Here is a 12,181-nt window from a genome sequence, read left to right on the forward strand (position 1 = left end):
GATGATTCTTTTCAAGTCTAGGTTTATAGTCCATGAACATAGATAGGAAACATTGAACTTTGCATTAGATGTAGCTTGTTGTCAGCCTAGTGCATTCTTAGTTTCAGATACACCGCCACCGCCACCACCTGTGGAAGAACCAGTGTTTGATGAATCCCCACCACCCCCTCCTCCCCCAGAAGATTATGAAGAGGAGGAGGCAGCTGTGGTTGAGTATAGTGATCCTTATGCTGAAGAGGACCCACCGTGGGCTCCAAGGTCTTACTTGGAAAAGGGTAAGTTTTGGAGGGATATCTGGAGAGATGGGAAGAATCTGTGCATAGAAATGAAATTTACCAGTACCGAAGAGATCGTATTTATTTTTTCACTGATAAGTAAAATTTTGCTTGTATTACGTTTGTCTTACTTAGTTCGTAAGTTTTATATACTTCTCACAAAAATTAGGGATGTTTCAAAAATGAATATGAAGCTATAAATATCCTCTAATTTTTGTGAGCAGTATAGTTTTGAAAGTTATGCTAGTAAAATTATGTGACTATTTGATTTTTTTTATTGATGGTTATGTATGTATTATTGTTCCTATTGAACATACTTTTTATAATTGGTTTCTGTAAGACAAAAACAAGAAAGGAGAGGGCTTTTCTGCAGTGCCTCAGGAAGAGAATGATTTCCCCAAACTATTAGTTATACCTTCCCCCATGGTTTATAAAGCATTCCTTTGTGGCATCTTATATCAGAGCTTTCTATTTAAGTATCTCCATATGAAACTTTCTTCCAAAGAGTAATGATTTCTTAGTTTCTTTATAAAGTAGTGTTGGGCATTTCTTTATTGAAAAGTTTCTCTGAATATATTAGATAATCACGACTGTTGGGAGACAAGCTTCCAAATCTTCCAGCTCAGAAAAAAATGGTGTGTTGTCTTGCAGGAAGTTTTCTGTTAAGGAAATTAAAGCTATTCACTGGGTCTCAAAACTGACCCTGCATTTAGAATCAATCACCTGGGGAGCTTAAGAAATGGTGGATTTTCACTTCTGGCCAGAGTTCACCCTCTCTCCTAAAATAGTTAGGAATCCAGAAAAAAAATATAAAAATAATGGTTTGAGACATTGGACAACAGGCAATGGTGGACTGTGACCCCAGAGAGAAGGAACTCAAGGTGAACCTTTGATGGTCCTGAGTTGCTACCTAGAGGCAGTTTCTAGGCCATAGTGCAAGGAGGTGGAACCCAGACTGGGGGTCTGATGAATCACCCCACCACCTCCTTCTAGAGAAGACAGAGATCAGAATGTTTGGAGGGCACAGAGAAGAGACAGCTACACTAAGAAGATAGAGCTCTAGAGATCTGCAGAAGGGTCCTCTTGAATCTGAGCACTGATTTTGTGTGTATGTGTGAAGAAATTACCTATATTAGAGAAGAAAAACCAGAAAGGAGTAGGTAGAAAAATTATTGGAAATGACACAGGCCTAGAAATAGTGCATATTCCCAAACCAGTCAGAGTAGAAAGACTCTGATTCACAGGACATCGAGAAGAGTCCTCAAAAGTATGTCCCCTTAGTAGCGGGGCCAAATTAGCCCTAAAGTTTGCTTTGGACTGCCCTAACAAGTGCTTACATGCCAACCTGGAAAGCATCCATCTGATTTCAAGTGATTTAACTGAGCTCAAGGACAAAACTCAACACTGTTTGACAAAATCCAGTGCACCAAAAAGTCAGAATCAATGTCCAACAGCCAGTCAAAAATTATAAGGCATGTAAAAAAAACAGAAAAATATAACTCATAACTGAAAGTAATCAGTAGAAACAGACCCAGAAATAACCAAGATAATGGAATTACTAGACAAGGTGTTACATAGCTATTATAAATGCCACTTATGTTTAAAAAGGTAAAGGAAAACATGAACACAAGAGGAAAGTGGAATATACCTTTATATTTTTTAAAAAGAAAAATACATGTAGACTGTCTGGAAATGAAAAATACTGTATCTGAAGTGACACTTCTGCAGATCAGCAAGCTTGACCATATGACAATAGAAACTAAGCAAAATGAGGCATGGAGAAAAACTGAAAACAGAGCAACAGATATGTGAAATAATATCAACTATTCTTTGTTTGCAGAAGATATGATCTCATGTAGAAAATCCTAAAGAATCTACACAAAGCTGGAGCCCTGGCTGACCTGGCACTCACTAAGTCTTGGCTGTACAGTTTACTAGCATTTAGCATTCAGTTCTTCCATCCATTCCTTCTGTCAAGTCGTCTGTTCTTGTGTTCTTCCAGCTCAGTGACTAACCTCTTGTTAGAAGTATCAACAGTGTATGGTAATTTATCAGGTAACATTTCTGTCCTCACAAGATGATGACAGTTTGTCTTGTTCATCTTCGTATCTCTTAAAAAACAGCACGGATGCTCCATTAAAATTTTGATTGTCTAGAAAATGAATAGTGCCATTAATTCTATCTGGGGATTCAAGAAACCTTAGAGGACATGGCATTTGTGATGTAAGCCTGACCTGTGGTGGCACAGTGGATAAAGCGTCAACCTGGAACGCTGAGGTCGCTGGTTTGAAACCCCAGGCTTGCCCAGTTGAGGCACATATGGGAAGCAACTACAAGTTGATGTTTCCTGCTCCTCTCCCCCTGCTTCTCTCTGTCTCCTTTCTAAATTCAATAAGTAAAATCTTTAAACTGAAGATATTATAAGGGGTAAGTAAGTGCTTGAGAGGCATTAGTGATGTGCTTTGAATGATGAATAGGAGTTTTTCAGGCAGAGAAGAGAGCTAGGAAGAGCCGCCAGGCAGAGGTGTCCTGAGTGAAGGGCTGGTTGGTCGGGGCACGGTGGGTAGCGCCGGGTGCAAGAGGACAGGAGGGGCTGCAGGGGGGCGGCTGGGGGACGAGTGCAAGAACTTGTAACTAGTGATGGAAGGGGACAGGAGGGGCTGCAGGAGGGCGGCTGGGGGACGAGTGCAAGAACTTGTAACTAGTGATGGAAGGGGACAGGAGGGGCTGCAGGGGGGCGGCTGGGGGATGAGTGCAGGACCTTGTAACTAGTGATGGAAGGGGACAGGAGGGGCTGCAGGAGGGCGGCTGGAGGACGAGTGCAGGAACTTGTAACTAGTGATGGAAGGGGACAGGAGGGGCTGCAGGGGGGCGGCTGGGGGATGAGTGCAGGACCTTGTAACTAGTGATGGAAGGGGACAGGAGGGGCTGCAGGAGGGCGGCTGGGGGCTGAGTGCAGGAACTTGTAACTAGTGATGGAAGGGGACAGGAGGGGCTGCAGGGCGGCTGGGGGATGAGTGCAGGAACTTGTAACTAGTGATGGAAGGGGACAGGAGGGGCTGCAGGGGGGCGGCTGGGGGATGAGTGCAGGAACTTGTAACTAGTGATGGAAGACCTTGAGTACTGTGCGGAGGTTTTTGGATTTTTTTTTCCTTTTTAAAAAATCTGTTGGTAGAGAGAAAACTGTAAATGATTTTTTAAGCAGGTTAATGAGAAGTTTCCATGTAATTAATCTGAACCTTTTTTTAACAAAAGTTGCCTGATAATTAGAAAGGAAAATAGGAGTTGAGAACACAGGGTTGGATACCTTTCTAAGAGATGAGGGCCTCACCTAAGACAATGGTGTTGAAAAGCTTGTTCACATTAATAAGCAGATGCAAATGGAAGTATTTTTCATGTGTCACCGTCACTCAATTCTTTTAAGTCCTTCAGAGTTACTTGCCAAAAGCCAAATAATTTTCTGTCTTTAAAAATGTTTTATGTATCAGCTGATAACCTCCATTGAAGTCTTAATTTTTATTAAAAGCAAAAGAATGGAGCCACTAACTTGCAAAAGGTTGGATTATTCAGTGGAGCGACTCTCAATACCACATTGATATTCTGAATTGTCCTTAGCACCCAGAACTGTTTCCTACAGTGCACCACTGTACTCAAGTAGGAAATGAGACCTTTTATGACTGATGCCTGACTGAAATGAAGGTACCATTTCAAGCAGACCAGTGTTCAGAAGCGGTATTTATAAAGTTTGGGACTGGAGAAGTTATCTCCCCCAAATCCCCTTCACTCATGCTTAGGAAACTTCCTCCAGGTGCTCCCAGTGGTACGTATGTTCCAGTGTAAAGACTGCTGCACTGACGAGTGCAGTGGCGGTAATGAGGGAAGTATTGGGAGTTGAGCTTTAGGCAGTAGAATTAAAGGACCTTGGGATACTCTCTTCTGAATTACTTTTCAATGGGTTTGTATTCCGGTAAACACCAAGAATGTTATCAAGTAAAATAGATGGCAGAAAATATTGACTAGAAATAGTAAATACTTACCTTTTCTTTTACATTTATAGTTAAACTTGTATGTCATTTAATTATATATGTGTTTAGGGGTTGGTTATACTTTGAGAAATACACACTAAACTCTTCCTGGGCCCTTTGAAGTATTTTCAGACATCCTTAACAGCTCACTAGAATGGCAAATCTTGAAATTTTAAGAAAGCCATTTGATTTAACTAAGCAGGCCAGAAACACATTTACTGGGGCAAACTACGCTGTATCAAGAACTCCTATTGTAGTTTCTGTTCCTTATTTATTTATCTGAGGATTAAAGTTGCATGAGAAACTAACAAAGTCAGTACATGGTTCTCAGAATGATGGATAAGTGGAGACTGTTACTGAGTGAAATTGAGTGATATAAAAAGATACAGAGGATCTTTTTATAAAAAAGATAAATCTTCCAGTGGAGTGGAGCAAGTCATTGGTTATCCCAATTTAACTAAACTGTTGAGGTAGATGTAATCCTTAGGAACCAGAGGTTGTCTGAGATATAATTGAATGGCCCCAGTTACCAGATTATTTAGGCAGTGGAAATCCCAGGAGAATTTACAGGTATCTTGGTTTTCATAACACTTTTAGTCTGTTACAGGGGTATGTTAAATTGCTAACATAATGTACAGCATGTGTTTTGAAAGATTGTATGTAGTGGACTCACGTCATTCACACATAATCTTGTGGGCATTCAACCACTGTCCTAGTCAGTGAATAGGCGTGGGCTCCAGCAAGTGAGGAGACATCCATCTATCTGCTCATTATTCCTTTATCCTTCTAATTCTCTCTCTCGCCTCTCATCGTGTTTCTCACTACACTAGTATAATTCTAATGTTTAAAGATAAGTGCTTTTGCACAATGCAGTGCTTCAACACAGCTCAGCTGAATATACATTTTTCCTGATTCTGAGATTATGTCTTTTTCTTCAGTGAGGTATTTTCCTATAGGCCATTCAAGGGTAATTTGACTGATTTTTTGCCATTTATTGTTTGTAAGTTAACCTCCCCAAAAGATGGGATCCTATTATACAGGATTGGGTATTAGGAAAAAAATGTTTTTGGTCTGTGCTTAGGAAGTCACTGTGATTGAAGTGCTACAGAAGTTGGGAAAGGATGTATATTCATTTATTTGGTTCTGTCTTTGTTGGAGTGTTATTCTTTTTCACATCCTGTTTTTCTCCCCTCTAGTTGTGGCAATTTATGATTATACAAAAGACAAGGAAGATGAGCTGTCCTTTCAGGAAGGAGCCATTATTTATGTCATCAAGAAGAACGACGATGGTTGGTATGAAGGAGTTATGAATGGAGTGACTGGGCTCTTTCCCGGGAATTATGTGGAGTCCATCATGCATTATTCTGAGTAAAGCTCAGTAGGGCTGTTTCTCTCACGGGCGTAGTCGGGACTTCCCACATTATCACAAGTCCTGGGATTCCCCTCCAGTGAAGTGAATGAAGGATAGAAACGATAAAAACTACTTTTTTTTTTCGGTTTGCCCCCCAGTATTAAAACAAAAAAGCAAGCTGAGTGTGAACAAACGGACCTGTCATCATTTGTACTATGCTGAGCTGTGAAATAAAGTGACCATTTCTGAAGATGTTGGCGATGTAACAGCATAACTGTGTAAAACAAATCAGGTTAAGACTGATTCAGAACAAAATTTGGGCTCTTTCTCAGGAATACTGTACACCGTGGGATTTCTCCTGCGGGATCAGTGGCATTGGATGTTCTTCAGTGCCTGTGTGAACGGTTACCTGTGGCCTACTGCGTACGCCACGCTTTCTTCCATTTGTATGAGGAGGGAACCAATGTTTGAGTACCATACTTAACCATTTTTAGTTGTTTCAGATGGCTCCTTTCCTCTTTCACACTGTCAAGTCTGCATTCTCTCGGCACTTGAGTGCATGAGTTAATGCTGAGCTGATTGCATCCCTTCGTGTTTCTCAGTCTGTAGATTATGATGAAATGAGTCGCCAAACATTCTGAGGATGGTTGACAGTTGCCTGTTTGATTTTAATGTGCTGCTGCTGCATGAGACTGCATCACCACTAATGGCCAGTACACCCGATGTGTGAAGCCCGGTAGCCTGGTTCATATGCGGAAGTAGGTGTGAAGGCTCTTCAAGTTCTGAAGAGACTGACCTGTAGAAAGTGCTGCCAGACAGGCATCCTAAATCCCTGTCATAGGCACTGGTGTGAGGAGGAGGATTTTGGAAGTTAGACCAACCGTTTACTTTTTTCACTATTTAGAAAAACATTCTTTTTAGAAAAATAGTTATTTTCAAGTTTCTTGATAATCACTGGGAATAAAAGATTTGCTACTGTAATCCTGGAGTGTTAGTAAAGGCAAGGGTCAGCTGCTGCTGAGTCGTTCAGCCACTCACCTCTAGAGAAGGTAAATGCTCTCCTGCTTTTGTGGCTGGCCTTGGAAGTAGCTTCCCTTGGTAAGAATTTGAACCTTGTAGCTCAGACTAAGAAATGTGGGATAAGGCCAAATACCCAATGACATAGATTAAAAACTGATAGAACTTTTGAGAGAAACGAAGTATTTTTTTATCTGCCCAATTATAGCTTCAAGTTCAGTGGAATTTATAAGTCAGATGGCTTTAATCATTTCTGTAATCAGTATAAGAAATATTCAGCAAGTGAATCCTTTGTGATGAAGTAGCTCATGGTGAGGCTCAACTTTATCGTGGGTTCTTCCCCGTCCCAGTGACTGCAAGAAGAGAGCTTTGCAAGGTGACTTCCTATGCTGGGTCAAAAGGCAGCAGCAACAGCTGCATCTATAGTTGACCCTTGAACAACGCAGGTTTGAACCGCACTGGTCTGCTTACATGTGGATTTTTTTTCAATAACTATCAGTAACTACAGTTGGCCATTTATATTCCTTCATTTTGCATCTGCAGATTCAATCAGTTATGATCAAAAACAGTATTTTCAATCTGCGGTTGGGAACCCACAGACATGGAGGACTAACGGTGTGCATTGTTTATGCCATTTTGTATAAGGGACTTGAGCATCCAAGGATTTGGGTATTTGTGTGTGTGTGTGGGGTGATCCTGGAACCAGTCCCCCACAGATACAGAGGGCTGACTGTAGTTAAGTTTGGGGGAGTTAAAAGTTATAGGTGGATTTTCTATCGCACGGGTGTCAGTGCCCTTAACTCCGGTGTAGTTCAGGGGTCAACTCTATTTCATATGTAGGCCTTGAACATGAGATAGTGCAGACAGAAAAACTTGATTTAAAAATGAGCATGTGTAGTAACATGAGGGAGTTCAGATGGTGTAGGCAGAAGTTAATATTCCACTTGTGAATCTGAGCACAAAGCTTCAACACCATTTAACTGAAAGCCAGATAGAGTCCCCTTATCAAGGCTCTGTTACGAAGTTGCAGGGTTTCCCCGACACACTGTAAGTCAGCTATTTTGGTTTAGCTCTCATCAGCACTTTGAATTTAGCTTTGCCTCTGTGCTTTTGTTAGGTCATCTCATCCTTTATTCAATTTTCCTTTAAAGTAGTGGCCCTGAGTGTTCTCTGAGGCTTCAGCTTCATTATGGATACAACCTAGACTATAGTTGAATAGGTTAAACCTTTTTTAGTGTTGGTGTATAATTAGAAAACTTTTAAAATTAGGTGTTCCAGTTATTTATTTGAATAGCTTTTTGCTGAGAAAGCTTAATGGACTTAATAATCCAAGAAACAGTTCTGTAGCTCACGACAGCAGGCAACCATGCGGAAGCTGGCGGCGGTCAGCTTGATTGTTGGACCCGCTGGGTTGGGGAGCGCAGAAGACACTGGTGATCAAGACCAGCAGCAGGGAGATCCATGGGTCAGCTCATTTTTTTCTATATTATTTAGTACTAATGTGTGATTTTTTGGAAATACCTGTTGGATTTTTCTGCATACATTAAATTTTTGTACAGTTTTAATTCTATATATTGTCTTGGAAGGATACTGTGTGATGGGCCAGGTCTAAAGTAATTGGAGACTTTCAATGTATGTAATATTTCATAGATTGCATGCTATTAAGTCTGTGAGGGTAGTATATCTTTGTTTTATCATAAGTTTCCCCATTTATCATTTTATAAATGAGATAAGATGGTGGGCAGTAGGAATTCCAAATGAATGTAGAAATCTTACATGCTACATAATATTGTTGCAAAGATGACCCAAGTCTAAAATCTGCTGACCAGTAAGCAACCATATTATCAGGAAATAGAATCTAATGAGGGAATGTTTTCCTTCTGAAATGTTTCTTTTTGACTTGTTGCCCACTCTGTTCCCTTAAAAAAAAAAATCAAAAAGGAGTGACTTAAGAGTTCCCTTTTTTTGGGTATTACTGTTTGAAAGGCCATGATGGTATGAATGAAAATACACTTGTCATTGACCTTATGGCCAAGACAATAAATCTGAAAATGTCAACAGTCAAAATCTAGACCTGAGAGATTCAGCCTGTTGTGCTTGAAACAAATATGAATCTTCTTGTTTAGTATTTTCCATCTTTTGGCCATTTGCTTTCTGTCTCCCTCAGGGCACCTTATGGTTGGTAAGGGCCTACTATTGTACTTTTGTTATGCTTCTAGAAGTCACCAGGTGAGACATTTAATCCCTCCCTCTCCTCCCCACTTCTGCTTATTACCCAACTAGACTGTCTTACTCATCTTCAGTGACTTCTGCCCTGTAGCTGTGCTCCTGGGCACACCTCTACCTTGGAAAGGATTCAGTGGCAGGTGACTGCCCCGTCTTGAAAGAAGGGGGGACCTGAATCACTTTTGAACCACTTTGGCCGAGAACTCTTGAATGGTGTTAAAGTGATGATTTCCCTCAGATGATCTACTTAGAATCATAGACTTTTAGAGATTTTAGTTTGATCTCATTTTACTGAAGTCAGATATCAGCTAATTAATAATGGTCAAGTTTCTGACTCAGTGCTACTTGGTACTCTTTTCTACAACTGTCTTAATTGAATGTGCTTTGTTTCTTTAAAAATTCAATAGTTCTACTTGATGTCCTCAGGAAGAAACTTGAAAAGATATGCTATGTTCTGATAAATACCACCAGAGTACTCAGACTTGTTTAAAGGAGTGAGTGTACTAAGTGCAACCCTAATTAGTGAAAAATCCTGATTTTTAAGCCTTCTAAAACTGCACTCAACATAGGTGTTATTAGCAAAAACATGACTTCAGCACTGGCAGGAGCACAGCACACAGCCTTATTTGAGAGAGCCTTACAAACAGTTCTTTGTGAAACTGAGGCATTGCGCTCATTACCTTAAGTTTACTTTATGCTGATCTTTGTTCCTGTTTCTTATTGAGAATCCCATAATCCTATTAAAAAAGTGACAAATGAAATGACAGGTTTCTTTTGTAAATTCCCAACCAAAAAGCTTATTTTCACATTAAAATGGAAACGCCTTTTGCAACTTCAGAATTCTATGAAAAAGCAGTTTTTATCATATCTTGTGTCCATACATTTTTTTTTTCCTTAATAGTTTACAAAAAGAACATAAAGTTTGTGACCTGGCCAGCTGTATTTTTAGCTCCCAGAGGGAAGGTTGGTATAACCATGCAGGAAAACAGGAGGGAGCCGTCTGTTGCCAGTAATGTTTCTTGTGTGCCATTAAACCACCTCCATGAGTGGGGGAGCATTCCCTTTCTAATTTTGAAGTTGTATTTGGAATTGTTGCTGTGTACTAAGAACTTGACCTAAATAAAAATCCCACAAAGTGCATCTAAGTGTCTTGTGAACATATTTATGAAAGTAACCTTTCTTTCTAAGGTAGTATGTGAGCGTAAATGTTGGAAGGACTTCCCCATTGCCCTAAACCAGGGGTAGTCAACCCTTTTATACCTACCGCCCACTTTTGTATCTGTTAGTAGTAAAATTTTCTAACCGCCCACCGGTTCCACAGTGATGGTAATTTATAAAGTAGGGAAGTAACTTTACTTTACAAAATTTATAAAAGCAGAGTTACAGCAAGTTAAAGCATATAATAATAATTACTTACCAAGTACTTTATGTTGGATTTTTGCTAAGTTTGGCTGAATAAATCTTTATAAAACAACTTACGATAGCCTGGCCTGTGGTGGCGCAGTGGATAGAGCGTCGACCTGAGATGCTGAGGTTGCCGGTTTGAAACCCTGGGCTTGCCTGGTCAAGGCACATATGGGAGTTGATGGTTCCTGCTCCTCCCCCTATTCTCTCTCTCTCCCTCCTCTCTAATAAAAATAATTAAAAAAAAGAATGACCCCATCAATATCAGGTATTATATAAAAAAACCACTATAGTTAAATCTATCTTTTTATTTATACTTGGGTTGCTCCGCTACTGCCCACCATGAAAGCTGGAACGCCTACTAGTGGGCAGTAGGGACCAGATTGACTACCACTGCGAATCTAAACCAAGCAACTTTTTATTACCTAAGTCCTAAAAACTTCAAATATTTAAAATGTTGAACCTTAAAATAATTTTCACCTTTCTAAAATTCTGTTCAGCAGCTGTTCTAAATAATTATCCCCATTTTTGCTGTAAGTGAACCTTTCCCCAAATACATGTTATTTTAATATAAAAAGGACAGGTTCTATTTTTGCCCTACTTTTGGTAAATGACAGTGATTTGTAAATGCACGAGAATACACCTTTATACATAACAACTTGACATAGCAGTCCAACACAATTGTGATACAGAAGCTTTGAACAAAAAGGATCCCTTTTGTACTAGCTTGTACCTAGTTGTACTTCTATTTAAAGAAAAACATCTATTTGATAACCAAAGCTCCCTAATTTACTTCAAGGTTAAGCAACTGAACACTTCAAGTTGTAATTTACTTTCACACTCAATTTTTTCTCACCACACAACCTATTTTTGGGTACCCCAACCTAATAAATAGGAAAACCAGGTTCTTAATGGTGCCAATCTACAAACAGTCAATTAAAGTCCCCATGTTTAAATGAAATTATGTATTTTTATTAAGGATTGGGTAAGCTGACATAGTGAAAACATGTAACTGAAAAACAAATTTACACTGTATGACGACTGTCCCAAGTCATTACAATAGTTCACTGACAGTAACTGGCAAGAGTAACTTGGAAAATAACTTAACCCAGCAGTAGAACAAAGACATCGTCAGTAGTACTGAATATATCTCTCTCATATATATCTATCTCTCTCTATATATATAGGTTTGCACAATCGGGGAGAAAGGCACATAATGAAATGAGTGTACATTTAAACAGAAAATAACAGTAACAAAGCTGAAAGAAAATTGTAACTTCATCTTTACCGAGCTGTGCATAATCATTTGAATAATGTCCTCCATCTTCTTTAATGTAGTTCCTTTTGCCTTCTTATTCGTGCTTTAAAAAAGTATACTCCTGCATTGTATCTACTTTTTATTTAGAGCAAAGCTCCCATAGCTTACATGTCAGTGTGAGCCTTGACTCACTTTATAAAAGAATTGGGAAGAGTGGGAACAATCCCAGTTAAATATAATGTGCAATTTTCCTTTAAAATAGTAAACAATGTTTTTGCACCATTTAGCACAAGCTAATGATACTTTATTTTAAATGTACATGTCTATAAAAGGACTTCACTAGTGGCTGATAATAAAATTAACCAAAATCACTTGAAACATTCCAGTTTATGCTTATTTTCAAGGAGAGATTATTTACAAGTAGAGAAAAAATATAGGAGACGGCAGTCATGGGAAATGGTAGTTTCTGGTATTAGGTTACAATAACTTTAACAAACAATAGGCAGGTCCCAAAATGCAAAGATTATTATTTTTTCCCTTAAGTGCTACAAGTTTACTTTATGAAAAGGTTGAGGCTTCCCACATTTGAGCTTGGTATTTAGAGCCATTTATGATCAACATCTTT

At 39.3% G+C, this 12,181-nt stretch overlaps 2 protein-coding genes across 28 annotated transcripts in view; one reads left to right on the top strand and one right to left on the bottom strand.

Annotated features, from left to right (window-relative positions):
* ABI2 (abl interactor 2) overlaps positions 1-10,034 on the top strand; it is a 109,333-nt gene extending 99,299 nt beyond the window's left edge. For all 27 annotated transcript variants that reach the window (XM_066345103.1, XM_066345106.1, XM_066345115.1 and 24 more), the window contains 2 exons: positions 102-275; positions 5,497-10,034. In XM_066345103.1, coding sequence (XP_066201200.1) covers positions 102-275; positions 5,497-5,672 — 350 coding nt within the window. In that variant the 3' untranslated portion in view covers positions 5,673-10,034. The remainder of the gene's footprint in view (positions 1-101; positions 276-5,496) is intronic.
* The window catches only part of RAPH1 (Ras association (RalGDS/AF-6) and pleckstrin homology domains 1), a 107,923-nt gene that overhangs the window by 920 nt on the left and 94,822 nt on the right, over positions 1-12,181 (bottom strand). The window lies entirely within an intron of this gene.

This window comes from Saccopteryx leptura, chromosome 7, assembly GCF_036850995.1.
Source record: "Saccopteryx leptura isolate mSacLep1 chromosome 7, mSacLep1_pri_phased_curated, whole genome shotgun sequence".
In the NCBI taxonomy this organism is placed as follows: Eukaryota; Metazoa; Chordata; class Mammalia; order Chiroptera; family Emballonuridae; genus Saccopteryx; species Saccopteryx leptura.